The 27,150-nt window shown below is 52.3% G+C and overlaps 1 protein-coding gene across 1 annotated transcript; it reads right to left on the bottom strand.

Annotated features, from left to right (window-relative positions):
• Positions 1–5,617: 5,617 nt before the first annotated feature.
• Slc41a1 (solute carrier family 41 member 1) lies at positions 5,618–26,827 on the bottom strand. Its single transcript, XM_006988825.4, has 11 exons — positions 26,402–26,827; positions 23,865–24,846; positions 15,347–15,454; positions 14,347–14,418; positions 13,654–13,798; positions 13,356–13,502; positions 12,531–12,678; positions 11,630–11,709; positions 10,570–10,704; positions 10,147–10,295; positions 5,618–7,937 (listed from the first exon to the last, which is right to left on the bottom strand). The coding sequence occupies exons 2-11, from the start codon at positions 24,237–24,239 to the stop codon at positions 7,752–7,754; spliced, it is 1,545 nt and encodes a 514-aa protein (XP_006988887.1). The 5' UTR covers positions 24,240–24,846; positions 26,402–26,827; the 3' UTR covers positions 5,618–7,751.
• Positions 26,828–27,150: the final 323 nt, after the last annotated feature.

The following is a 27,150-nucleotide window of genomic DNA, read 5'->3' as shown; positions in this document are numbered from 1 at the left end:
TCACTGAATAAGACGGTACTCTTAACCACCCAGCAACCTCTCCAGCCCCCAACCTACTTTTTTTTTTTCCTTTTGGAGACAGTGTTTCTCTGTGTAGCTTTGGAGCCTGTCCTGGATCTTGCTCTGTAGACCAGGCTGGCCTCAAACTCATAGAGATCCACCTGCCTCTGCTTCCCCAGTGCTGGGATTAAAGGCATGCACCACCACTGCCTGGCCCCCAACCTACTTCTTAAATACCTTTGGCTAGTAGCCACCATGTGGAACAACACAGGTTTTTTTGAGGGTTAGTTTATGCTTTAGTGATTTTGTGTATGTGTACATGCGTGTATGTGTACATGCGTGTATGTGAGGCTGAGTGTGTGACGTGGTGTGTGGCGGTCAGAGGTCAGCCCTGGGGAGTCAGTTGTCGCCCTCCACCCTGTGAGTGCCAGGGATCAAATTCAGGTCAGTAGGCTGGAGTTGGAAGCATCTTTTCTCTCTGAGCCATCTTACCCACCCACTTACTTTCTACCTCAGTCCGTGCCCTTCTGTTTGACTTTTGGCCACTTAATTATGTGATGGTAAGTATTTAATGTGCAAGTAACCAGCGTGTTGTGTTTGAGACAAGGCCTCATGTAGCAGCCTGGGTGATCTGAACTGTTTATATAAAGTAAGTAAAAAATGTATATCAAGTATATAGCATATAAGGTGATCCATCAAATGCTCCAGCAACCCGGAGGAAAAGGACAGACTCAGAGAAGGGGGAGGCTGTGGGTCTTCTGTAGGCATATGGCTCTTCTGCTCAGGTTTTGTTTTGTTTATTTGCACTGCTAGAGATTAAACCCAAGGTTTCTTTCTTCCTTCCTTCCTTCCTTCCTTCCTTCCTTCCTTCCTTCCTTCCTTCCTTCCTTCCTTCCTTCCTTTCTCTCTCTCTCTCTCTCTCTCTCTCTCTCTCTCTCTCTCTCTCTCTCTCCCTTCCTTCCTTCCTTCCTTTCTTTCTTTCTTTCTTTTTTTTTGTTTTTCGAGACAGGGTTTCTCTGTGTAGCTTTGAAGCCTGTCCTGGAACTCACTCTGTAGCCCAGGCTGGCCTAGAACTCACAGAGATCCACCTGGCTCTGCCTCCGGAGCGCTGGGATTAAAGGCGTGTGCCGCCGCCACCCGGCTAAACCCAAGGTTTCTTGCATGGGAAATAAATAAAATAAAATAAAATAAAATAAAATAAAATAAAATAAAATAAAATAAACTGGTTCTTCTACCTCTACCTCCTAAGCTCTGGTATTGGAATTTGATTGGACTGAGAAATGTCTAGACGGTTAGTACAGCACACGTGTGGGTGTGTCTGTGAGGACATTCCAGAGAGGACGAGGGGAGAGAATCATGATGTGTGTAGGGGCATCAGCCCTTAGGCAGAGGCCAGGGTAGAACCAGGAAGGGAGAATGGGAAAGTCTGCTGGCACATGCATTCTCTGTTTCCCGGCCTCCACAATGTCAGCTGCTCTGCGCCGCCATGTCCCTCCCTGCCTCCACCATGCACTGGAATCATGAGCCAAATGAAGCCTTTCCTCTTTTAAATTGCTTACATCAGGAATATTTGTCACAGAACACACACCTGACTAATAGAGACATACACTGTTTCTGTCACTAGAGAAATTGTAACATCCGCCCCCACCCCCCATTTGTTTTCAGACAAGGTCTCACTATGTAGCTTTGGCTGGCCTGTAATTCACCACATAGGCTGGCCTCAAATTTAGAGATTCACTTGTCTCTGCCTTCTGCTAGATTTTTTAAAAAAAGATTTATTTATTTATTTATTTATTTATTTATTTATTTATTTATTTATTTATTTATTATACAGCATGTATGACTGCAGGCCAGAAGAGGGCACCAGATCTCATTTTAGATGGTTGTGAGCCACCATGTGGTTGCTGGGAATTGAACTCAGGACCTCTGGAAGAACAGTCGGTGCTCTTAACCTCTGAGCCATCTGTCCAGCCCCCTTCTGCTAAATTTAAAGGCATGTGCCACCATGCCCAGCCTCTCTCTCTCTCTCTCTCTCTCTCTCTCTCTCTCTCTCTCTCTCTCTCTCTCTCTCTCTCTCTCAAGTGGCATTGCCTTTCTTTCCAAAGAGGAAGCCAGCAGCCTGGACTACCAAACCCAAATTCCGTCTCTAAGAACAAACCAGTCTAGTCCAGTTACTTGCTTGATAGAAAGTCTGCCGTTCTGGATTGTCTGATTGTTTCCTCAAGATTAATAAAACCGGAAAAACATTTTTGGCAAGTGCCTTCCTCAGAGGATGTGGTATGCATTCTAGTATGTTGTTATTGCCAGGCAACTATTGATGAAGCTTACAGTATGCACTCAACCAACACTTGCCAAAGAGATGACCTTGTACCAGGCAATTGCCCAAGAGCTTAGGAGTTTGATTTCAAATGTCCAGAAGGCCCACCACTGTCCTGGAAACAGAGTGGAAAAATGTGTTGGAACCTATAAGGTGACCCGACCAATGGCCCAGCAGACCCAGAGAAGGCTGTGGGTCTTCGGCAGGTGTACAGCCTCAGGCTCTCCTGACCATGTTTGTGTTGTTACTGCAGGGCTGAAGATCAAGCCCATGCCGGGTTTCCTGCATGGAAATCAAGCACTGGAGCAACTGAACTACAACCCCAGTCTAATCCCAGCGTTTTGGTGACTGTTTCTGGGAGAGAAAGCAGATTGGTGAAATGCCTGGGGCCCAGCCAAGCCATCAGCCTGAGGCTCCACAACAAAGGTACCTGAGTATACGCCTGAGAGAGAGGCTGGGAAGTTTAAGGGGTAGCTGCTGACCACTCCTCTGCCAGCCTGTGCCCACATCTAGGGCAAGTTCTGAGCCTGGGTTTAGCTAAGGGAATCATTGAAAAAAAATTTTTTTTAAACCACCTTTGTTGCCAGGTTGCCTCATTCATTAAATATTCCCCCTCTTCTTCCAAATATGGACTAGATACAAAAAGAGAGAGAGGAAGGGAGAAGAAGCTAGAGAGCAATTAAGGTTTAAAAACCGGGTGTGTGGTCACAGCTGCCAGCCCGACTTTGGGAAAGTGGCATCTGTCGAAGGGAGGGGTTGGGAGGGTGCTGGTCTAGTTTCTGGTGTCCTTTTTCTGAACTCCTTTGCTCAGAAGTGAGGAAGCAGACATCATCATTCCTGTGGGCCAGCCACCGTTGTCCACCGAAATGGCCCTACCCAGGAGCTTGGAAATACCAAGGGGCTATACGAGCTATAAATATGTTTAGAGGATCGTTGATCGAAAGGGAAGTTGTTCGGCATAGATGCCAAGAGAGGAGCCTCTGCAAGATCCTGGCCACACATCTTAGGGCTCCATCTGGCAGAGGGACCAGTCTTCCAGGAGTATCTGGCCCTCTCTTACATGCCTCTATTGCAGACTTGTGCACCTAACCAACACAGACTGCTGTCCTTGAACTCTGAAGTACTAAAAGCAACTTCTCTGTTATGATTCCCAGAAACTTACTGATCAGCTGCTTGCCTAGGAAGCTTGTTTCTAGAAAATGATTGTGTCTATCAGGCTAACATCTGTCCTGCTCACTGACCACCGGTATCTAGCCTTATGTACACATCTCTTTTTTTTTTTTTTCTTTTTCTTTTCCAGAGCTGAGGACCGAACCCAGGGCCTTGCACTTGCTAAGCAAGCGCTCTACCATTGAGCTAAATCCCCAGCCCCTTAGGTACACATCTCTATGACTTTTCGTGTCTGAAGCAAACTCTCTGTATGAGATGATTTCTAGGTGGGGCTGAGTTCCTGAGTTTTGGACTCAAGGCCATGATGCATTTAACCAACGAGAGCCTCTTTGCAGCTGGCTAGCCCTCTTCCCTGTGGGACACTGGGCTCCATTTCAGCTGTCCTCCTGTCCAGTTCTTCATGTTATCCCAACTCCATATTCTGGGTATTTTTCTTTTCACGTGGCTTCTAAAAATTCAACCCATTCAACTCCTGTTGTCATTGTAACAGTAAAAGCTTCTGTTTATGGAATTTTCTGTCTGTCCAACAGTCCCACGAAGAGGCAGGCGTTACTGTCCAGTTTGGGGGCTTATAAGCTAATTATGACCAAAAGCTGGGATCCAAGTCTTTTTCTATACATACTAATACCTCTATTAGTATTTTAAGACATTAAGTTGTGTATGTGGATTAGGAGGATTTCCCAGGGGAAACTATCTTCCATGTGTTTCCTTATTCTGAAAGCAAGCAGGAGGACCCTTTACTTGCTGAAGTTAAACGAATAAGAATGTGGTCTGATGGAGGCAAGGCAGTGTCTACTTTGGAGTAGAACTTTTGGTAAGCCTGATTCATCCAGAGAATTCTGGCTGCCATCTTTCACCTTGATAGAGGAAAAAGATAACCTAGAAGCTAAGCCAATGAGGAATACAGAACGCAGAGGCATGGGCGGGCACACTCTGGGCTCTGTCTTCTGTAACACAGGAGGCCCAGGGAGAGGGTGAATGGTGATCCTCTTGTCTTGGGAATAGGTCCCCATGAGTCCTCAGGGCAATGGTGATGGATACCTTCCATTTTTCCGAACCTGTTTTGCCTCTGCCTACCTAATCCTGGGATTACAGGCATGTACTATTATTTTTATCTAGTTGGATTTGTTTGTTTGTTGAGATAGTCTTACGTAGCCACAGCTGGCTTCAGACTTGCTGAGAATGACTTTGAATTTCTGAACCTCCTGCCTCTTCCTCCCAAGTGCTGGGATCACAGGTATTCACAACCATGCTGTTTTATGTGCTATTAGGAATCAAACCCAGGGTTTTGTGCATGATAGATAAGCACGCTACCAATTGAATCCCCAGCCCTGGACTTTGAACTTTTTAAGAAAGACACCAATGTATGTGCAGGTGGCCATGGAGGCCAGAAGAGGGCATTGGGTTGTGAGCTGCCTGATACGGATGCTGGGAACTAAACTGCGGTCCTCTACAAGAGCAGCAAGGCACTCCTAACTTCTGAGCCCTTTCTCCAGCTACCTTCCCTTTTTATAAGTTCATTATCTCAGGCATTTTGTTACAGCAATGGAATGTTGACTAACTTACCCACTTTTAATATTTTGTAGTACTTTGGGGCTTAGTATGTACCGGGGAACATAACTTCGTGCACCTCACAACCACCATATAAATGATATATATCCTATAACAATTCAGGTTAGGAAGCAAGCTGAGAGAGGGTCAGTGATTTGTGGAAGGTCATATAAATCCAAGTACAAGCATGATTCCTTTGCAGCCGGTTTCGTAAATTTCTCAGAGTTTACAGCATTGAACACAGTGAAGGTACATGGTAAATACCCCACGTAAAAAGCATTTTTACTTTGATTCAACTATAAACCGCTGCAAGAAGGAATTCTATCCATAGATACCATTACCACCGAGTTAATTCGGGGCGGGGGAGACCACAGTCTAATATCTGAACACAGGGACTCTGCTCTCAACCTCTGAAACAATTTCTCAACAGATGTGTTTACTGTTATTCTCTCTAAGGGGATTCCTTGCTTGTCACCCATTGGTCACTTCCCACTTCTGAAGAGGGAGTGGGACCACAGAATGGGGTCCAAGAAAACGGTCGAGGCTGCTTTGTGATGAGACACACCGGAACACCAACCATCGAAATAAACTTTCACTTTATTTTACCAAATATAATTTATCAGTTAAGTCGACATTTGTCAATTCAGTTATAGCAACTATAAATAATTCTCTTAAGACACAGTTCTGTAACTTGTGAAGAATATGAAAGTAAACCAATTTTGTTTCTTCCAGTCAGGCCAAAAGTACATGCAATAGGTGCAACCGGGAGAGAAGAGAGGCGTCTCCTACTGACGTCAGCTTCCTTCACTCCAGGCCTCCTGCTCACACACGCTGAGCCTGGGTGTGCCTACCTTTCTGTTTTCTAGGCAAAGGAAGAGGGACGCTTCAGTCTCCAGACAACCTGATCCAACACCATAAATCAGGATAGGGGAAGTGGCTGGGGAGCCCGGGGTCACTGTCTCGGGGTGTGGGGCCTGTACAAGTGTGTGTTTAGGGGTGGAGTGAGGCCAGAGGGCAGACCAGAAACAAGCCCAGATTGGTGTTAAGCTGCACGACACAACAGCTAGAAAACCTGTGACTCCTTCCAGTTGGAAGGTTCTGTGACGTCAGGTGATGTGGGAGGGGATGAAGGTGAGAAGTCTCTGTAGGTCCAGGCACAGTTGAATCCTCTCCTTGCAGACCAGTACTTTAGGCTACACAGGGGAAGAGTTTATGGGCTCCTGGCAAACAGGCTAGAAGGAAGCTGTTTGGGGCAACGTGTGGGGAAGGGACTCCAGTTTCCTTCCAATGGTGTATAGGCAGATGCCGAGGCAGCCAACTGATACTCAGCTTGCTCTAAACCCTCTTCTGAGTGTGTAGTGAGATGTGCAGAGAAGAGAAGGGGAGGGAGGGAGGGAGGGAGGGAGGGAGGGAGGGAGGGAGGGAGGGAGGGAGGGTACTTTGGGACATGAAACTGCCCGAGCAATGGGGCTGGCAATCACCGGAGTTCAGGTCTAGAGGGAAAGAGGCGGAGCTTGCCTTGAAGTAGGCACAGATACCTACAGCGAGGGAACCTTTACTGCCAGCTTGAAAGGGGCACATGGCCTCTGCAACCTAGGGAATGAGGTGAGGTCAGGGCTGTGACCCCCTTAGCACTGGCTAGTCAAGCTTGGCACTGTACCCAACACAGTAGGCACCCCGTAACTATTGCTCAATGGAGAATTATTGCAGGCCATGCCGCGGGAAGGCCCATCTAGGGGAGGCTGAGATTTGCTGAATGAATGAATGGATGACGAATGTCAGTGGGCGGGAGCCAAGAGAAAGGCCAACTGACCCCTGGTATGACAAAAATAGGTGACTTTAGGAAGTGACAGACCATGCGGTTACGTCCTCGTGAGGGGGGGCAGTGGAACACCTCCAGGTTGCATCAATCTCGTTTGCCACATTTCCTTGTCCTGCCCCCAATCTTAGAAGCCCATCTGGTAAGCTGTGGCGAGAGGGAGTGCTTGGAGACAATTAGAACGGAGGCTGGAAGAGTCACTAGGGTCTCTAGACTCAGGGGGCATGTGGACCTTTGGAAACCTATGGACAACACTGACCCATGCAGAGCCCGGCCACCGCTCATTCGGTTGGAAAGCAATCAGGCAGTTTGGGCAAGGCACATGTGCGTAGACGGAACAGTCAAGTTCACCTGACTCTGCGTGCAGGCTGGCCTAGGACAACATGGCGGTGACTGGTGGGAGCGGAAGCAACTTTCTCCTGCCCAGCGCTTTGAAGTTGGTCCATAGCTATAAAAGTACATGTACGTGTGGGAGTGTTAATTAGCCCTCCGTTCAACCAAACTGAAAACAACCCGGAGCCCACTTACAAAGAGTTTCTCGTTAGGGCCAAGGCTCAGGTTGCTAAAGCTAATCCAAAGGTCCCCAGATGCCGGACAGAATGCCAAGGTCCCAATCTACCTCACCTGGAGGCACCCACCATGGAATTGCACTTGGTGATTGTCTCAAAAGTCTACTCTTACTGCTAACTCCAGTCCATCTGTCTTTCCGGAATTCTTGCTATCCAAACTTGGCTCAATGTATAAAAATTCCCATTGAAAATAATGAGAATTGGGTATCAAAGTGAAATCCCGGAAAGATGTGGGAGTGTAGTGTAGGGTGGGGCAGGGGAACAAAAGGAAAAAAAAATCCAAATAGAAAGTGCAGAGGGGTGGGGGGAAGGCTGAGTGGCTAAGCTAGTCCCCAACATCTGTGTCTCTGTCCCCAATGAGCCAGAGGACATGGAAGCTGAGTGCTAGGAGCCCAGTGCCAAGCAGGTCCCCCAAAGCAGTCAAGTATGGGATGGAGAAGTTGTCTGGGTCCAGGCCCCGACCCCACATCCAGTGCACCATCCAGTCTGCGATGTACAGGAGAATCAGCACCTGAAGAGACATAAGGGTTCTGCCTGTAGCCATCGTCTTTCTGCAGGGGGAGCCAGAGGCCACACGACTGGACTGGACTGGACTTGTTCAGTGGGTCCCAAGGCTTGGGCTAGTCACGACCTTTTTGCCAGGACGGCTCACACCAAGCCAAAGGCTTTTTCTAAACTAAACCCTACCCTTACAGGAACTCCGCCCTCGCCTCTAATTCTGGGTCAGACCGAGTTACCCCAATCCCTGCCGTGATGGCCTCTTCAGGAGCCTGGTAGGGGCGGGCAGGTAGAGCCAGTTTCTCCTACCAGGATCGCTGTCCTGTCCTCTGGGTAACAGCTGGCTGTCTCGTCACCCTTTCCAGCCTGCTGCTGTGGGCTCCAAGAACCTAAGCGTATTCTAACATTCATCTGCAAAAATAGGTCCTGAACAAGTCAGCCAGACATAAAGTCAGTGCCAGTGCGGAGCAGTTCCAAACGCATTTTGGATTATCTACTACTTCGATTGATCTGGACCCTTGCTTACCTTTTATCATTATAGATGGTCGAGAACAGCCAGGATCAGAATCTGGTTCTGGGTCCAGGACCCGTGGTATCGACTGCGGTGGGGTGTGTGTGTGTTACAAACGCACACTCTCAGGCCTAACACTGGTCCTTCTGAATATGGTCAGACTTACACGCACTTTGCAATTGGAACTCACTTCTAGGACACTAATGCCTGATTTACGGGTCCCCAAGTGACCATATCTATATCAGAATGAGACACTTCCTTTTTTTAAAAAAATAATTTATTTATTTTTATATGCATTGCTGCTTTGCCTGCATGTACACATGTCTGTGTGTGGGGCGTCGGGTCCCCTAGAACTGAAGTTACAGACAGGTGTGAGCCACCATGTGAGTGCTGGGAATTGAACCCAGGTCCTCTGGAAGAGCAGCCAGTGCTCTTAACCGCTCAGCCACCGACTCCAGAGAACGAGACACTTTCTGATGGTTAGGCTCTGCCATGGTCACTGGAGGGTGGTGGTGGGTTTATTCTTGACTGTACTTTGTAAAGGCCGTGGTATGAAAATTCTGCCTTAAAGGGACTCAGGTGCAGAAAGCAGAGATTCCTATTCCAGAACCTTTCACAGCCCCTGCTCTGCACACGGCTACCTTGTGTTCCTGTGGCCCTGGCCCTGGCATTGCAGTGCGGCCTCCCTGCAACGTCATAGCCTTTTTGACAGCTGCGGCAGAGTCCCAAATAATGAAGAGCGTGACTGGATGTGTGCTAGGAGGGAATGGCGGCAGCTGTCTTCACATCGAGCCTCCTGAGCAGCCCAGGGACACACACATGCTGGGACAGGTGCAAAGGGACCTGGCAGAACTCTGCAGGGTGCAACGGTCAACACTTGGCTCCTCCACAGATTTAAAGAAGGAGGGCTCAGCTAAGACTGACCGCAGGCTCTTATTCATAGATAGGAGACGGAACGAAGCTTTGGCCCCCCAACCTAGGCGAAGGGATGACCTGCAACAGCCGCACCAGACCCCTGGCATGCCTATGCCCCCTTCCCACCCGGGGGTGCGCCTGATTACATCTGCAAGGGAGCGTGGTGATGTGGCTTCCCAGCAGCAATCGGCTGATCCTTAGCTCAGCTCTGGCCAAGATTCCTGACACACGACTTTTCTAAGGACTGCGCTGGGGGCTTGGAGGGACAACTGTCTATCGACAGGAGAATGGCTACACCAAATCTAGCAAGGCCACAGGGGGAAGGGACCACGGCAGGACAGAAAGACCAGGCTGGATGAGTCCTGAAGCTGGATGTGTCTTGTAAAATGGTTTTGATGCTTGTTCGAGCTGTGGGGCCCTTCATTTAAAGGAAGCCCAGAATGCAAAACCGTCAAGAGGGGTTTTGTGGCAAGGCCAGCGGGGGGTGGGGGGGTGGGTGCAGGGTACAGGTGGTTCAAAGCCCCCTGTCAAAACCACCTGCCTGAAACCCCTGTGGCTGGTCTATTCCTCTCACTTTGAAAAACGTATCACTGAGGCTGAGCAGGGGACACAACGAGGCTGAAGTCACATAGTATGGCTGGAACCCTTCCAGAGCTACAGCCTATTCTATTCCCCCGAGTCCTGGCCAGTGGCTATCCAGACCCGGAGGAAGAAGTGGAAGGGACGGGGGCCAGACTTGGGGTCCGTACTCCCTGTGGGCCCCTGGGCTCCCCCGCTTCCGCTGGGGAAGCCGTACCTGGAGCAGTGCAGCTGTCATGTAGAAGATGATGAAGATGAAGGTGAGGGTGGTGTGCCCGCCCTGCATGCAGCTGATGGTGTAGAGGAACACCAGATGTCCGGGGACCACAAGGAGGAAGAGGACCCGGGCTGAGCGCGAATTCACGTCTGCAGGAGGGCAGAGGGAGACAGGAAGACCAAGGGGTCACAGGATGGCCACTGCCACGCTCTAGGTCAGCACACAGCTATATCCCCAGGGGGTTTCGGGAGAAGACAACGTCTTCTCTGGGATGGACTCTTCACAAGAGCAGGCTCAGCTCGGCGGAGGAGAACCTTGAACCCGGGCCCCAAGTGCCTCTCTAGTGAAGTTCCTGTTTGTAGGACCACCCCCCCCCTTCCTCTAGGCAGGGATGGACCCAGGAAGTTGAGGTGCCGTGGTTACCAGGGCTGAAGAAGGTGGTGCACGGACTGGGGCAGCGGCGAGGAGTTGGCTCAGAGTTCTCCCCGGGCATGCCGTTCATGTGGAGGAAGGTGGAGATGCGGCTGGCCTGCACAGCCACCAGATTGCCCCCAACACCTGCAGGGAGACACACAGAGGGACTCAGACTTGGCACAGGAAGGACAGGGAGGAAGCCGCCTTGTTCTTTGTCTTTTATCTCTGGGGGCCCTGTCTTCTTCCTTCACTAGACAGAGCCGATGCAGACGCCGCCCTTCCCCCACGTGCCAAGAGAGCAAAATATGACGGGAGAAGACAGATACTTCACTGCTTCTTAGGCATCTTCTAGGCTTTCAGCTTCCCTCGCGGGCAGGTGTGACAGCTCCATGCACCCCTGAAGTGCCTCTGAGGGCACTGGCAGGGATGTAGCCTGACTGTAGAGCACAGACGCCAGCGGCCTGCTCCACAGCAGGGGCCACGGCCTTCCTTGCCTTGGCCTTCTCCGGAGCTGACCCAGGCCCCCGGGTGCTCACAAGCTCAGTAACCAGCTTCCAGTATGGATCGTGATCTCTGATCTGGTCCCGCCCCAGGAAACTGCTGGTTACTGTTGGCCTTTTATGCCACACCCCAACCTAGTCCCTGTGCTTCTCGGCTTTGCCCTGGGCCCAGAGAGGTGGACGGCTGTAGGTCTCTCCCTTGCTGGATGCTTTTACTCAGCTTGTGCAGGGGGAGGTACCAGCAGGTGTGCAGAGAGAGAGGTCTAGTGGGTTGTTTGTTTGCTTTTTTCTAGATCCTTTTCTGCTTTTTGGCAAGAGCTCTTACTCTTGCAGGGGCAGACTCAAATTCTAACTGGACTCCCACAGGATAATCTCTGGGTCCCCTTGGCCCTTCAGGGCTAGAGACTTCCATGTTGCTAATTTCTGCACGCCTCAGGGTCCCCTGTTGGCCCTTTTACCCCATCTCTAAGTCTTGTCCTCTCTGACTTAGGTTCTCTAGCCTGCTGGAGCCCCGAGTGGCACTGAAGCCACGTCCAGCTGTTCCCCAGCTGCTGATGCTAAGGCCTCACCATTAATCACAGGTGTGAAGACAGCCATTCCTGCGAAGTTGGGGTCCGAGACAGTCTTGTCCAAGATGAGGCCGCCCACACTGCAGAGACACGAGACAAATGAGACGGAGGCCCCTGAGAGGTTCTGCTCTAGTCTCTGGGCTGGGAGGCACAGGCCTATCTGACCTTGGGGACAAGGGCAGCAGCAACGTGGCTTCTCCAGGAGTCTCCTTCCAGTCTCCTGCACGCCACAGTTGTCGCCCCTAATCTCCTGACTTGGCACAGTGTGCTCTGGTACAAGACGTGTGAGCAGAGCCACCTTCCCGTGAGGACCCTGGCCTCCTGCCTGCTCAGCCCTGACTCCTCTGTGGAAACAGCCCTGGCTCCTCCTCCCTCAGGGGAACCAGCTCTCTCACTCCGGCACTGTGGGCCAGGTAACACTGCTTCGATTGTGGCTAATCTCCCCATCCAACCAGACAGCTGCACTCCCGAGACCAAATGACGGATTCAAGGACAGAACTGTGACCAACTGAACAGGAAGCAACGACATCCTATACTGGGTCTTTGTGCAGCTGTCGGGCAAAGCCTCCCTCCTCTTGCTGGAACTGGGAGGAATCAGAAGAGAGAAAACCCAGACGGCTGATCACCACAGAGAAAGCAGAGTGAGAAAGAGTCCCAGGGTCTTGACGGCATTGTGTGCAACCCTGGACACCGCTGCTTCTTAGTTCCCAAGGTCAAAATGTTCTGCTTTGGAATGAAACCTAATACAGACGGTTCCTGTCACTTGCAAGAGGAGGACACAGGACTGACACTATGGATGCTTTTCCAGAATGTGCGCCATTTTTCCTACTCTAGGGTTTCAGATGGGGTCTACGGTGAGGTGGGAGTGATACAGGGGTGTCTACTGAGGGCCCCAGCCTACCTGCTGATGGCCATGGCAATGATGACGGGCTCCCAGCCTGAATACAACACCTCCCTTGTGGCTGGGCTCCTTCGGGCCAGCACCACCCAGACAGGCAGCAGGGCCACAAAGAAGGCACATACCAGGGGGTAGATGTATCGCCAGTGCTCTGAGAGGGCAGAGACCAGAAGGAGATAAGCACCATGGCCCCAGTGCCCAGCTTCCCCCAGCTCAGCCTGCAGATGTCCCAAGAGACCAACCCCTCAACAGTAATTCTATCCTAAGTTAGCGTTTCGCCTCATCCGATCATCACTGCACACCCAGGCGGCAGTGTCCCCTCTGTAGAGGAAGCAATGGAAGCGGAGAGCTCTCGTTTTTGCTTTGAGACAAGGTCTTGCTATGTAGCCCGAGTTGGCCTTAGTCCCCCCATCTTCCTGCTTTCGCCTCCTGAGTGGCTGAGTGCACCATCACGCCCAGCTCAGGCAGTAAAGTTAACAGAGGCAGACGCCAGACTGTACCTGTCCTGGTCTGATCCCAGAAATCCCCTGCCTCTCCTCCTCTTCTTCAGTTTACAAACCGATTCTAGTCTTCTATCCTTTCCTTATCTCATCCCTCGAGGGGAAACAAAGCCCCTAGACGAAGCAGGGATGAGTTCTGAATCTCTCCCTTCTGCCGCCTGCCTGCAGGGAATTGACATGAGTGCCTATCCAGCCTCCCTAGGAGGTGTGATGAACCATTCATAGTCAACAATAAAGGAAAAATCTTCACACATTTGCAAAATGGTCCCTACTTGCCCAGTGCCACCCCAGAGTCCACCCACGCCATTCTCAGAGGCCTTAGCCTTACTCAGTTCCAGGTAGAGTCCCCAGCTGATGCCTGAGAGGAGTGCCAAGGTGATGAGGTCGCCCAGGCTGGCGGCGATGGGCGTGGCCACGTTGTCTGGGTTGATCCCAATTTTTCGAGACCCAATGATGACTCCAATCATGATCATACCTGGCGAGGAGGGAGAGGCGGGCCGGGCAGGGTGAGAAGCGGGGGGAAAAATAAAAAGCAGCGCCAATGAACAAAAGGGCATGGAGGTGCTAGGCGGAGTCAACACCTTGCGAGCAGCAGCCTCACCCCCTGGGCATCCTCCCTTCCTTACCCAGCACCAAGGAGGCGATGAAGGCCGTGGCCACACTGCTGGCGCACAGCAGGAAGGCATGCGGGATACTAAAGTGGCCGTCAGGGATCCAGCCAAAGACGACGGCTGCAATGGACGCCAGGAAGCCCACCACCGTGGCCTGCACCTGGGGAGAGATGTGGTAACGTGCAGAGCCTGGAGCAGGGTTCCTTAGCTGAGGTCACCGAGGACCCAATGGACTCTTCCTAGCCCTTACTCAGCAAGCAGGCAGGACTGGACTCTATAGTCCTTGCGGGGCTAGACGGATGCCTGTATGTAGTTTTAGCCCCGACCCGAGCACTGGGTAGCGCACCCTGCAAAAATCCAGGACACGTTACTGGCTGGTTGGAGATCAGTCAGAGTCAAGACCTGAGACTCAAGGGGGGAAGACATTCGATCTGTGTGGCCTCCTGGGGAGATGGGACAACAGTGGCAGAGGACACTCTCCGACACTCAAAAGCCCCAGAACCACCTCGAGCCTAGACATGTGCCAGGGACGCGGTGGGGGCTCTCCCTCGCTTGGCCATTTTCCTGAGTAACTAGTCACCTCCTAGCCTACTTTACAGGATGCTGGAGAGCCAGCCACTTAGGAGCCAGCTGGGCTGACCTAAGCCTTTCAGGGATTCCTGACTAAGGAGATGCTTGGCCTCTTGTCTCTGGTCCGTGTTTTCTTACCTGGATGAGGGCCATATTCCCCGTGATCATCCGCCAGAGCTCCTTAGGTGTGTCCATTTGTCCAATGTTGGCCTGGAAGAGGGAGGGTGAGGGGTTGGAGTTCTCTGCGTGGGGCCTGGGGTTCTTTCTATCTGTTAGACTGGACCAAAGAGCAATGCAGAGAGCTGAAGACGCCGCCGCGACTGGAATATGAAAGCACCCGGGCAGGTGAGTTCCAGGATGCCAGGGGAGCTGAGGCAGAGTCCACTGTGGCTTGTTTATCTAGGCAGCAGGCTCCTGCATGGATCTGCATGCTGCGGAAGCAGCTTGTTCTCTTAGGGAAGGCAAGGTCAGTTGTTGGTCCAGGGCTGAGGCTGCCAGTGTTTGGAAAGGAGCGGGTGGCACCCGCCAGGAGGAAAGAAGTGGGTTAGCCTGGCTCCCCTCTACACTGTCTTCTCCAGGCTTGGTCACAGAAGGACATGCCTGGTCTCCTGAGTTTTTAACACCCCTCGCCTCCCAGCCATGGCCTTCTATTGGCCTTAGTCCATGAATGGCTGTGGCAGGCGGAAAGGACTGTGGGAGACGGCCATGCCTCTTCTCTTGAAGAACGAGCTGCGGTGGGGACAGGGGATGCTTTGGAGGGTGTGGGGAGGGCCTGGCTCTGCTCCCGCCCAGCTGCAGAGTAGGGCTAGAGATCAGAGGCGGCCCCCACCTGCGTGGCTGGAGGGACCAGCATGATGCCTGCCTGTCAAAGCTGCACAAACAGTCACGAGGCAAGGCTGCAAGGCAGGAGGTGAGGCAGGCATCCAGAGATGGCTGGGACATCCAGAGTCCGAGCCTGGGAACCATTCCGGGCAGGGAGCCCCTGCCCGGGGACAGGACACCCAGTCTGGGATCTCCCTCCGCGGCTTCCCTTCCCTCCACAGGCCCAGGCGGTTGTGCGGACACCTACTAGTCTCGGTGTTACCCGTTACCTTCTCCCTGCCCCTCTCCCCTGCTCCCCCACGGCTAGGACACTCACTGCAGTGGACAGCCTCGACGCCAGGGTCATTTCCAAGTTCCCTTTGAGTCCCAGCAGTGCAGGCACCAGGATGAAGACCTCTGTCACCTTCTGGAAGACCTCCCAGTGCTATAAGATGAACACAGAGTCCAAGAATTTCAGTACCTCAAAGGACTGGCATTGGAGCTGAACAGAGTGTGGGGTGGTGGTGGGGGAACAGGGACTAGCAGGAGCAAGCACACAGGCACCTGACCTCCCCCGTGAGAAGCCTGGGAGGAGAATAAACCCAGGAATTCCAAAAAGCACAGCCCAACCCCCATTCCAGAACAGAAGAGACTCCTAGCCTGACTGCCCCTTCTATATGCTTTTGTGGGGACCCCACCGTGGAGCCCCCCCAAGTTGGCTCTTGCCCCAGAACTCTCTGGTAATGTCCTCCCAAATGGCACTCTGTAGCCCCCTTGCCTTAGCCAGTTTCTCTGTGGCCTCAGCCTCGGGAGGTGTTGTCTCAGCTGTGGAGAGCGAGGCTCCACAGGGCTGGGGCCCGGGTGATTAGAACGTTTGTTTGGTTTCTATTTCCAAGGGCTTTGGGTCTCAGCCACAGTGACTTTCCTAAGCAAGCTCTGAATTTAGATGGTGCTTCTCCTAGGCTGGTTTGCATGAGATTTTTTATTCCTCTTCACACTCCCATTATCTTAGCTAACAGAAGCAAATATACCCCTGTTGGGAGAGGCTGGACCTGGAGTCAGGAGACACGGGTTCTAATCCTGGGTCAATCAGTCCTGGCTCTCCCACCAACTTCTTTGGCTGACATATGTTAATGTATTTTCTCATCTAGTCACCTCAAAAGCCAATGAAGAGCTGTTTTTATTCCCATTTTGCACATGAGAAAACTGGAGGTTCAGAAAAGTACTACCAATCGGGAGGCCTCGAGGCAGGATGAGTTTGAGGCCAGCCTGGTCTACAGAGCAAGTTCCAGAACTGCCAGGGCTACACACAAGAGAAACTCTGTCTCAAAACCAAACCAAACCAAACAAACAAAAAAACAAAAACCAGAAACCAAAAACCCAAAACCTAACCAAACCAAACTAACCAACTAACCAACCAAACAAACAAAAAACAAAAAGACAAAAGAAAAGAAAGCACTACCCTAGTTACTGAAGGATCCACGCTGGCAACTAAAAGCCCCTTAGTTGTAACCAAAACTGAGGCTTTCCTAAAGAAGATTATGCCTCCCTTCTTGGCCCTAAAGGGCCATGGGGTTTTAAGAAAGGGCAGCCTGCAGGTTTGTGAAGGGGGGCGGGGTGGACATCAGGTGGATGTGTGCAGGTTGGTTTGGGTGTCTAGAGACAAGGAGCTGTGACGGGCAGGCGCACTGGGCCGAGAGCTGAGTCTCTTATAAAGGATACAGGAAGGTCTCTCATGCTGCTGTCCTCAGCTTCCTTCCCCACAATGGCCGGCTGGGGCCCTCGCTCCAGGGTTCCGCTCAGGGGCCTGACTAGACTAGAGCTAGCCCACAAGGCAGTTCCGGCTCCTCTACTCTACTGCCAAAGAGCAAGGCTGTCAATCAAAACCACAGTGAGATGATGTCACCACATACCTGTCAGGGTGGCTGAGGGGACGAACGGAAAACACCAAGTATTGTTTGTACCAAGTGTTGTATGGACGTGGACATCAGGACACTTTTACATTACTGGTGGGAGTAAAATGTAGCTACTATGAAAACAGTCTGGCAGTTCCTCACACTAACAGTAAATTGTATATGGTGGATACGCTTGTATCCCCAGCACTTGGGAGGTATAGGCTTTGCTGAAAGTTCAAGGCCAGCTATCTATATAGCAAGACCCTGTGTTAAAAATAAATAAGCCAGATGGTTGTGGTGCGTGCTTTTAATCCCAGCACTGGGAGGCAGAGCCAGGCGGATCTCTAAGTTGGAGGCCAGCCTGGTCTACAGAGTGAGTTCCAGGATAGCCAGGGCTACACAGAGAGACCCTGTCTCAGAACAAACAAACAGGCTGAGGTGATGGCTGGGTCAGCAAGGTCAATGCTGCACAAGCCTGAGTTCCTGAGTTGGATTCCTAGCGCTCACATAAAAGCCAAGCACAGCAGTGCATGTCTGTAACCCCAACACCAGAGCTTGCTGGGCCTTGAGGATCACTGGCTCACCAGCTTACAACCAGTGAGCTCCAGGTTCAGTGAGAAAGTCTATCTTTAAAAAAAAAAAAAAAAAAAAAAAAAGTGGAGAGATGGATCTGGAGAGATGGCACAGTGATTGAACACTAACTGCTCTTTCGGAAGACCCAGGTTCTATTCCCAATACCCACATGGTGGCTCACAACTGTCTATAACCCCAAGAGATTTGACACCCGTTTCTGGCCTTTCCAGGCACCAGGCATGCATGTGATGCACAGACATGATGCAGGTAAAACACCCATACACAAAAAATAACACTAAACAAACAAACAAACAAAAAACCCAAAAATGGTGGGGAGCAGCAGAGAAAATGTCCCATGTTGACTACTGGCTTCCATGTACATGCATATGCCCATTCAACATGTATACAATCCATGTAATACACACAGTAAATGAGTGAGTGATTAAATAAGAATGGCCATGTGATCTAGCAATCCTAGTACTTCTCCTGACTACTTGCCCCCAAGTCCTAATTATTTATCCAAAATAACTGAAAGCAGGATCTTAAAGGACTATTTATATACTGTTCGTAGCTTCACTTACTCATGACAGCCAAATGTCCACCAGCAGCTGAATAGACCAGTAAAACAGGGCATAACAATACTGAAGTATGACTCAGCCTTGAAAAGGAAGTCCTGTTCCACGCTACAACATGGATGAGTCTTGAGGACATTATACCAACCAAACAGCCACAACAAGGCAAAAATTGTATGATTCCACTTATATGAGCTCTCTGGAGTAATCATCACATTCACAGAAAAAAAAAAAAAAAGGAATTGTGGTTGCTAAGGGCTGAGAGCCTAGAGAAAGGAATTAGCGTTATATGGATGAAGAGTATAAGTTAGAGAAAATGGAACTGAGAACACACTTTACATATTTCAAGATGGTTACAGTGTAGTTTCGTGTTATGTGACTTTCCCACAACATTAAAAGCAAACAAATGACCCAGATGGTAAGTCTGTAATCCCAGCACTCAGAGGCAGAGGCAGGAGGATTGGGAGTCTGAAGATGGCTGAAGGTACAAAGAGAGACTTTAATCTCAAAAACCAAACAAAGTCGGAGGTGGAGGCGCAAGCCTTTGATCCCAGCACCCAGAGGCAGAGGCAGGTGGATCGTTCAAGGCCAGACTGGTCTACGAAGTGAGTTCTAGGACAGCCAGCGAGGGCTGTTACACAGAGAAACCCTGTCTCGAAAAAAACCAAACCAAACCTACCCAATACCAAAACCAAGATTCACGAGGCCACCAGAGGGGGCTAAGGTCAGGGAGCAGAGGCCAAAACACCAGAAGGTCCTACAAGGCAAAGATCTTGACTTTTTGATAGTGTTCTTGGGGTATATGTGCAGTGAATAGGATCCAGAGAAGAGCTCATTTCTTCAGGGCTAGAGGTCCGGGGCCTAGGATTCTTCTTAGCATCTCCTAAAGGACCTAGACTCTCTGAAGACTCCTGTGGGGGAAGAGGCACTCCTGGCTGGCTCCACAGCAGTTCTGACCTTTCGGCTGTTGCCCCTGTGAGGTGCCTCATGAGCCCTGGGAGTGTTACTCTTGGACAAGGCTGGGGCCCACACCCCTGGGGATCCAGCTCCCTTTAGCTGAGGCCCAAACTGCCTTGCCTCTCTCAAACTGGATAAGCAGCTTCGGAGAGGGAAGAACTCTTCCCCTCCCTTGACAAGTGTGCTGACTGTGGGCTTTTGGAGCGTTCTCGAACACAGCCCCACACCTTCTCACCCCAAATGCTTGCCTACCTGCGCCCAAGCTGCTAGCTCTCTGAAAGTTCAGCTCTCCAGAGAGTGAAAGCGAAGGGCACATGCCAGCGAAAGAGAAATGTCCCAGAAGGGAACACTAAATGGATATGCAAGGGACATTTTCTGAATGGTTTGTAAGGAGTATAGCATGTCTTTATTATCAAGACGAGAAAAGATGCAGCTGGGCAGGGTGGCACGTGCCTGCAAGTCTGCCATTCAGGATGATGAGGCAGGCTGTGAGTCTGAGTCTAGCCTGGGCTACGCAGCAACGCGGTCTTGGAGAAGAGAATGTATAGAGTTCAGTTAACCCCTCCAGCTGCCACCATGAGCACCCCTAGTTTTCTCCTTCCAATACATACGTGCCCTCTGCAGAGGCATCTGGAAGTTGTGGAGTTTTGGAAGGGATGAGAGGGGACAGATGGGCAAGGAAAAGGATCCGAGCCAGGAGCAGTCCCATGCAGAAGTCTCCCCAACTCACAGAACAGCCTGGAACTCCCAACATCTGACCTTTTGATCCAGCAAAGCCCTAAGCTGGCATCTGGGACAGAAGAGCTAATCCCTACATCTATTTTTCCTATCCACAAGACCCTCTCAAAAATGTAGTTCAGAGTGGGAGTCTATGACCTGTATGCATGCACAGGATTCTGGGAAGCAGAGCCAGTCAGAAAGCAGGGTGGTCCTGAGGATGAGGATGGAGTGGAATAGATGAAGGTGGTTTTTCTTACTCCTTTGGCCTAATTCAGTTCACTGTGGCTTGGGGTATCTGCCCTGGAAGTCACACCAGTCAGGTAAGCCATTAGCTAAGCTACCATCCATACCTTCCTGTACCAATGGGGATGGAACAGGGTCCAGGAAGCTGCTTGCCTTGGAGGTTAGAGGGGAACACTTAGGGATTTTTTTTTAAATTGCTTCTCAGAATCCGAGGCCCTCTTCTCTTTGTTCTCTCTCCTCCATTCCTGATACTCTGAAAGTATGGAATGTGATGAGACAGGGGCCTCCACACTCAAAACTGACCCTGACCCAGAGCAATTGCCCAAGCCTCACAGCTCAGAGCTCTTCTGTGACTCCTTCCTTGGCCATCCAACCTGCTCTTCCACCTGCCACCTCATCCGCCAGAGCCTCCAGCTCCGGAAACACATCGGCAAAGTCAGGAAGAGATAGAATCAAGACATTGAAAGGACCCAAACTCCCAGATTCTAGCCCCAGGCACCAAGGACTTTTCAGGCAATCTGGGGTCAGGCTGGATCACAGTTTCCATCTGCTAGAGACTTGTCCCAGGTATCCTGGAGGTATCCAAGCAGAGGGGCCTCAGGGCAATGCCTGCATGGGCAGAGCTGTGCACAGCATGGGAAAAGGAAATGGGCCTGATAGCACACAGAAGGCAGAGATGGGCAGAGCAGAGGTGGTCAAGGGAAACAGGATCTGAGTGTCCTGCCCAGGGGCTCCAGCAGCCTCCAGAAAAAGAGCTCTGTTTCCCTCCCGTACCACTTCCCCAAGGCCATGCTGCCATCCATGTCCATCTTTGAAGGCACTAGGGAGGGGGCCCACTTTCTCTGGAGACCCAGCAAGTAAGGAGCGCATTAAAAAAGAACAGGAGAGTCTCCTCTTCCAATTTAGTTGAGAGGTCCTGTGGAGATCACAAAGGCTGATGGAAAATGGCCGTGATGCCCTGCAGGAGCCCAGGACAGAACTTGGGGAGAGCCGCCAACCTCGGGCAGCTTGAGGCTCCTCTGCAGTCTCTTTCTGAAGCCCCAAACCCCAAACCGGGCTCGCTCCTGCTTCCCTCGCAAAACATTGGCTGGGGTGGGCCAGTCCGAAGAGACTCCAGTCCGCTCTCCTGCTATGCTCTGGAAAATCCTATGCTCCTTATTTCACTGTGGAGGCTACAAGCTGGAGGTCAGACAAGAGACAGAAGAGGCTCTTCTAGGAAAAGCCCCGTCTTGGGCTGGAGAGATGGCTCAGAGGTTAAGAGCACTGACTGCTCTTCCAGAGGTTCTGAGTTCAATTCCCAGCAACCACATGGTGGCTCACAACCATCTGTAATGAGATCTGGCACCCTCTTCTGTATACATAATAAATAAATAAATCTTAAAAAAAACAAAAAACAACAACAACAACAACAAACAACCCCGTCTTAGCTGCAGTGGGAAACGTGGGCCAAGGAGGTATCTGTACTAAGGTGGTCCGAACCATAGGGACCTTGGACAACCACCAGATGGCCTCATCTCAGGCACTTCTAGACTGTCTCTCTGGAGGTTTTCTTATCCGGTGAGGGGAGGACACAGGTGTGAACCCTGCATACCATCCCCATCACTTCCCTGGATGTGGAGTAAACGTCTTCCTGTGGCTCCCTGCCCCATGGGCTCCAGTACTCACCCACTCCAGTCCTCTCGCTGTAGCCAGCTGTGGGCCCTGCTTTAGCCCAGCTGTGGTGGGAGCGTGGGGGGGAGGGGCACAAGGACAAGCCAGTCATTGTCATCTACACCAGCGGAACCCTAGCTCTGGTATAAGCCGAGATGCCACACCGAGGGAGATGCCAGCCCTCCGTGGGCAGGCTGGGCAGTTCCAGGTTCCCTGCTGTCTAAATCTCTCCATGTCTCAGGTCTACGGGCACAGGGCATCAGAGGACTGTTCCTACTCTGGAACCCTTACATGTGGGGTCACAGGGGCTGATCCTCCTCTCCCTTTGGCTCTGGTTCACTTTAAAATCCAACGCTAATTTGTCCTGGTTCCCAGTCTACCCTGTTCTTCAAGACAAGACAGAAAGGGCAGGCTCCTCAGTCTTAAGCCAGGTTGCAAATACCCGCCATAACAAAGGTTATGGACACCGGCTCTCGGAGCGATGACCAGTGGCATATCCATAGCCCAGTCTCCCACCTATAAAATGGAGAAGAATGCCTTTTTCCTGCTTTTTAGGCCTACAGGACAGACCCCCGATATCCCTTCCCCCCGCCCCCCACTATCATCATCGTTATCCAGAAACTAAGCTAAGCGTCTCCTAGTTCACCCCAGGATGCTGGCTCTGCAGCCCCCTTGTCTTCATCTTGTGGTACTGGGGATGGGAACTGGAGCTTTGTGCATGCCAGGCAAGGACTGCACCACTGAACTACACCAGCAGCCCTGCAGCTCTTTATGGGCACGAAGCCAGAACTCAGAAAGTGGTAAGAATGAGAACCGGGGCCTCAGAAAGGAGAGGTGAGGCAGACTACAAGACCGGCCTCAGGTCTCTCCCCCCGCCCGCCCGCCCGCCCTGCTCTCAGCACCAGGAAAAAAGGAAGGCAGGGGGAGGAGTCCCCAGCTCTGGATTGGCTTCCCAACCTCCGTGTAGGAGCAGTCCTCACAATAACAGGTTTGAGGAGAGGGGAGGTAGCACCAGGTACTTTTGCAAGCTATAAATATCATTCCCGTGAGCTCCCAAAGCTGGAAGGTTCGCCCGCAAAACTCAGGGTCTACACGGACACTTAAGACAGCACCTACAACCAACCACCTTCAGCCCCCTGGGACCGGCCTGCGGACCCCTGCCGTGGTCTCTGTGTGCATGGCTTGCAGCATTAGCTGGGCGCAAGGGAGGTGATACTGAGCTTCATACTCTTTTGGGAGCCGTCACAGTGAGGGAAGCCTGGGTGGGAGGAGCAGTGGTCCCCAAGGCCATGGGCCAAAACACCTTCTGCCTCTGGACTCTGTAGTACCTAGGATAGAGCCAGCATCACTGGATCACATCCCAATTAGTTCAGATGAGCCTAGAACCATGTGTCTCACTGAGCTCCAGCAACTTTTACTCAGAAACAAGACTTTCTCTCTCCAACCTGGAGGCTCTCGGTAAGTCCTGACTCACAGTGCACTAAATACAGCATGCCCCCGGCCTGGCTCTTAGCTCTCAGGTCCTACCAACTCTTACTGTTCTTTCTACCCACTCGCCCCATGGATTGCCCTGTTGGTCCAGAGGAGGTTCATGCCAGACGAGGAGCAAAGAGCGATGGTTCTGCCCAGGTCTGGTTACATCCCTGGGCACTCACAGCCTTTTCAGATCCTAACACCACCTTCCCAAACCATCCTCACTCACCAAGGAGACTGTGCCAAGGATGCGCGAAGATAAGCAATACAAAATGCCTGAAGAGCTTTCTCACTGGACCTGAGACCCTCCTGACAGCTGAGTAAATTCCTGCCCAGCAGGGGAAAGGAAGAAAGGCTTGAGAAGGCGCTTTCTATCACGGGTACCCTTGAAACTTCCAGTAAAAGGAAAGCAGGCAGAGATGAGACCCATCTAGATCTCTCCTCCTGAGCTGGACTCAACAACACCGAGGCGTCATGGCAAACAACAGCCCTGCCTCTCTCTCCTCCTTTCCGCCTGAGATCTGGAGTTACATCTGTTCCTGCCGGGCAACACTGCCCTGACCACCTCCCTGGGGCTACTTGGCTTCTTGCAGGCTTCTGCAGAAAGTAACAGAGGCAACGGTGAAACCAAGGACGTGATCCAAAGGGAAATGGTATTCTAGGAAGCAGCAGCTGCTTCTGACAGAGGTGGAGAGGAAGTTCCAAGAGCCAGTTTCCCAGGAGGCCGAGGGAGCGAGGGCTTGCGAGAGGAAGCTATCCACGCGGGCCTTACCTGCACAATGTCCAGCACCATGCCAGCTGCCACGGTCCCAAAGCCTGCCAGGAGGAAGGGGAACAGCACTTGCAGTCCAATGGAAAAGGAGGTCTCCTTGAGCGGGGAGGGCGGCGCGGGGCCGCGGTCTGTGCTGACGTCGTCGCTTTCATTGCTCTGGCTGCCGTTTTCCAGCAGCGCGTCCTCCTCCCGGACTCCCTTGGCGTTAGCTCGAGACTCAATCACCACCACCTCCACCCCAGCCCCATCAGGCCCCAGGAACTCTGAGGTCCCAGCCAAGGGCTCTCGCCCAGGGCCATCCGAAGAGCATGGAGAGGGAGTAGGGCCAGTACCGTTCGGCTGGTGGATGTCCTTTGGCTCTGGCTTAGAGGACATGACAGGCAGGGAGGAGAGGAGGGGAGAATTTATTTTTTTTTTTCTTTCTCTCTCTGACTCTAACTCGGGAAAGAACTTAGTCTTGGGTTGAACCCAGGCTTGAGTGCCGCGGGACCTCTTCCCGCGGCTCCCCACTCCTACCTGGCACTGTAAAAACTGATCTACCAAAAGGCAGCCCCATCAAGCGTGGCGGCCCGGAGCTGGAAGGAAACAGACTCCTCACACCAGGCGCAGCGGCTGCCACTGGGGGTGCGGGGGCATTTGCCCCCGGCTCTGCACTGTGCTGGGGAAATCTTTGGTTCTCAGTGGCCGGCTCCTCCTCGGGAAAGGCTCAACCTTGAGTCTGCGGTGCCTGGTGCTGCAGCCCTGGCTTGTGAAAAGCTGAATGCGTTCAGACTGTTCAGAACACAGCCTCAGTGTGAGGCTGGGGCTTCTTCCCACTCCTGCTGGGTGCCTTCAGCTTCCCGCAGCACCTTGGGCTCAGCTCGTCCCAAGACGGTGTCTGCTGTCTTTCCCCACTCTCCCAGAGGTCTCTTCCCTTCTTGAGAAGATCTTGGACTTTCTCGGTTGCCTGGTCCTTAAAGTCACAAGAATTTGTGCGGAACACCTTATGTGGGAGGAAGGGAAAAAGAGAGAGGAGAAAATGTTAGTCTATAGCAAGCCCCAGTTCCTACTGGGATGATCTCCAGAGCATGTCGTAGTCTGTTAAAGAGATGGCCATTTGCTGTTCTTTTCCCACTAAAATGACACTGTCCTGCCCCACTTGATGTGGAGGCCCAGTGGGTTCTACATCCCCACAGAAGACACGGTGCAGGAGACCTTGGCATTGCCTTCTGAGCAACCTGGGATGGGCAGGGATGTTCCCCGGAGCTGTCTTCTGAAATCATGATAAGAACTCAGTAGTAAGCATAGTTCCTTAGCAGTAAGTCACAAACTCAGACGCCAAGTCCCTCCACAGCCACCGCTCTGTGAATGACTTCTCCCAAGACAGCATCGGCAAGACGGGCCGAACAAACAGGGAGACTGATCACTGAGAGAAGCACCCCAGACTCTAACTGCCCTAGCCCTCCCAAGAGGGAAAATGCCAGGAGGACTCACCAGGGCAAGCCTGCCAGACCAAGGCCAAGAGCCAGAGGCCTACTACCTCCTCCTGCCCTTGAGAATCAACAGTGTTACAGAAAGCTCAGAGGCGAGCTGAGCCTGCCGGGGGCCCTGTCTATCCTCCTCTCCCTCCATGCTTGGCCGAGGGAGCTTGGCCGACAGGACGCGGCAGTTAACCAGGCTGAAGAGACAGAGGGTGAAATTACTGGTGATTACCTACATATTCTGGTTACCTAGGCTCCCCCTGTTCCCTAGGGTGACCAACAGCTGGACATGGTGCCATTCTCAAAAACAAACACAAGTTAAAAAAAAGGTGGAGGAAGGGGAAAGCAAAACAAAGGAAGGCAAACCCGAAGTGTCTCAAGCTAATAGGCATTCACTCCCAAATCATGTCTCTGTCTTTCCCTGTTCCACTTTTCTCTGCTTAAAGGAACCCCCCTCCCCACCCCCGGCCTTGATTCCCACTTGTTGCATTTCACCAGCCTGGCTCTCAATAGTAAAACACTTCCAGACGGTCTTGCAGGTATCACGGACAGGCTGTTAGTATTCCGAACACTCACGGTTAGTCAACTCCAGTTGGGTTAAGGCTGAGTCAAACTCTAGGGCCCAAGTTATGAGTCTTCCATCCACCCGGTCGCCTGCCAAGCCACCTCAACACAGCACCGTTGTTTTCAAAGCTCCTCACCAGTCAGCCGGGAGGAAACACAGTTGAGTCCACCGCGCCCATGCCAGAAAAGTTTCTGAGTTCGTTCGCTAAAACCTGACACCACCACCCCTCCCATCTCGCTGGCAGGCCACTCTGACCAGGAAGGGGGCTTGCAAGGGGCAGGCCAGTCCCTTAACTACATCACCAGTAAGGACACTACCGATGGGCCTCAGGCCCTAGGACGCCCCATCTCTTTCCTAGGAGGGGATGCACAAAAAGGACCTGTTTGGGTATCCCCAACTACAGGGGTGGGGTGGAGGAGTAACTGGACGGCTTCCGCCGTCTTCCCGCAACTCAGACTCGCCTGCTAGAGCCCTGGTCCTCCCTCACCTACCCCAGACCCAACAACACTGACCTGCGCCTCGCTGGGGATGAAGGGCGCCTGGAGAGTGGCAGCAGGGGCCCGCGGTCTCGGGGGGTGCAGGGTACCCCCTCTTCTCATCACTCCTCCCCCTTAGCCGTCCTCCTCGAGCCCCAGCGTGTGCCCCGCTACACTCCCAGCCAAGGCGAGCGTTCAACCGCGACACCCGGCTCGCTACATTTCGCTTCTGCCTTCCTACGAGGCCGCTGCTCCGACTCCACGATGGGGAGGTGGCCTGGAGGGCAGGATATTCCGCCTCGGGCCGGCGGGGACCGGACGGGGCCTGGGGTGCCGAGCTCGCTCGCCCTCGATCGCCTCTTGCCCGGGGACTTCGACAAGAGTGGTTGGCTGTGGGTGGCAAACGTGATCTGGGGCAGAGCGGGTGGCAACCCCCCCTCCATCAAAAAAAAAAATAGATTCAGGATGGACAACCGCGTCACCCAATCAGAGCAGGAAGAGGGGCGGGCTCCGCCCCGGCCCCGCCCATTTCCCGCGCTTCGTGCGCGGGGGCGGGGGAAGGACCGGAGCCGAGTGACGGGAACTCGGTGTCGGAGGGTGGCGTGGGCTCGCGGTGCTCGAGCGCGCTGCCCGGTGGTGCGCGCCTGAGTTCCCGTGGCCTCGCAAGACGAGCACGCCTGTACCCATGTACCCCTGCATCTAGACTATCTCTCGTGAGCCTCTGGCCCTTCCGGAAGACCCGAAACCACCCCAGCCGGCCGGCCAGCTGGCGATCGCGCGGGCCC

This window comes from Peromyscus maniculatus, chromosome 11 (assembly GCF_049852395.1).
Source record: "Peromyscus maniculatus bairdii isolate BWxNUB_F1_BW_parent chromosome 11, HU_Pman_BW_mat_3.1, whole genome shotgun sequence".
NCBI classification, from domain to species: domain Eukaryota; kingdom Metazoa; phylum Chordata; class Mammalia; order Rodentia; family Cricetidae; genus Peromyscus; species Peromyscus maniculatus.
This window is presented reverse-complemented; position numbering and strand designations above follow the sequence as displayed.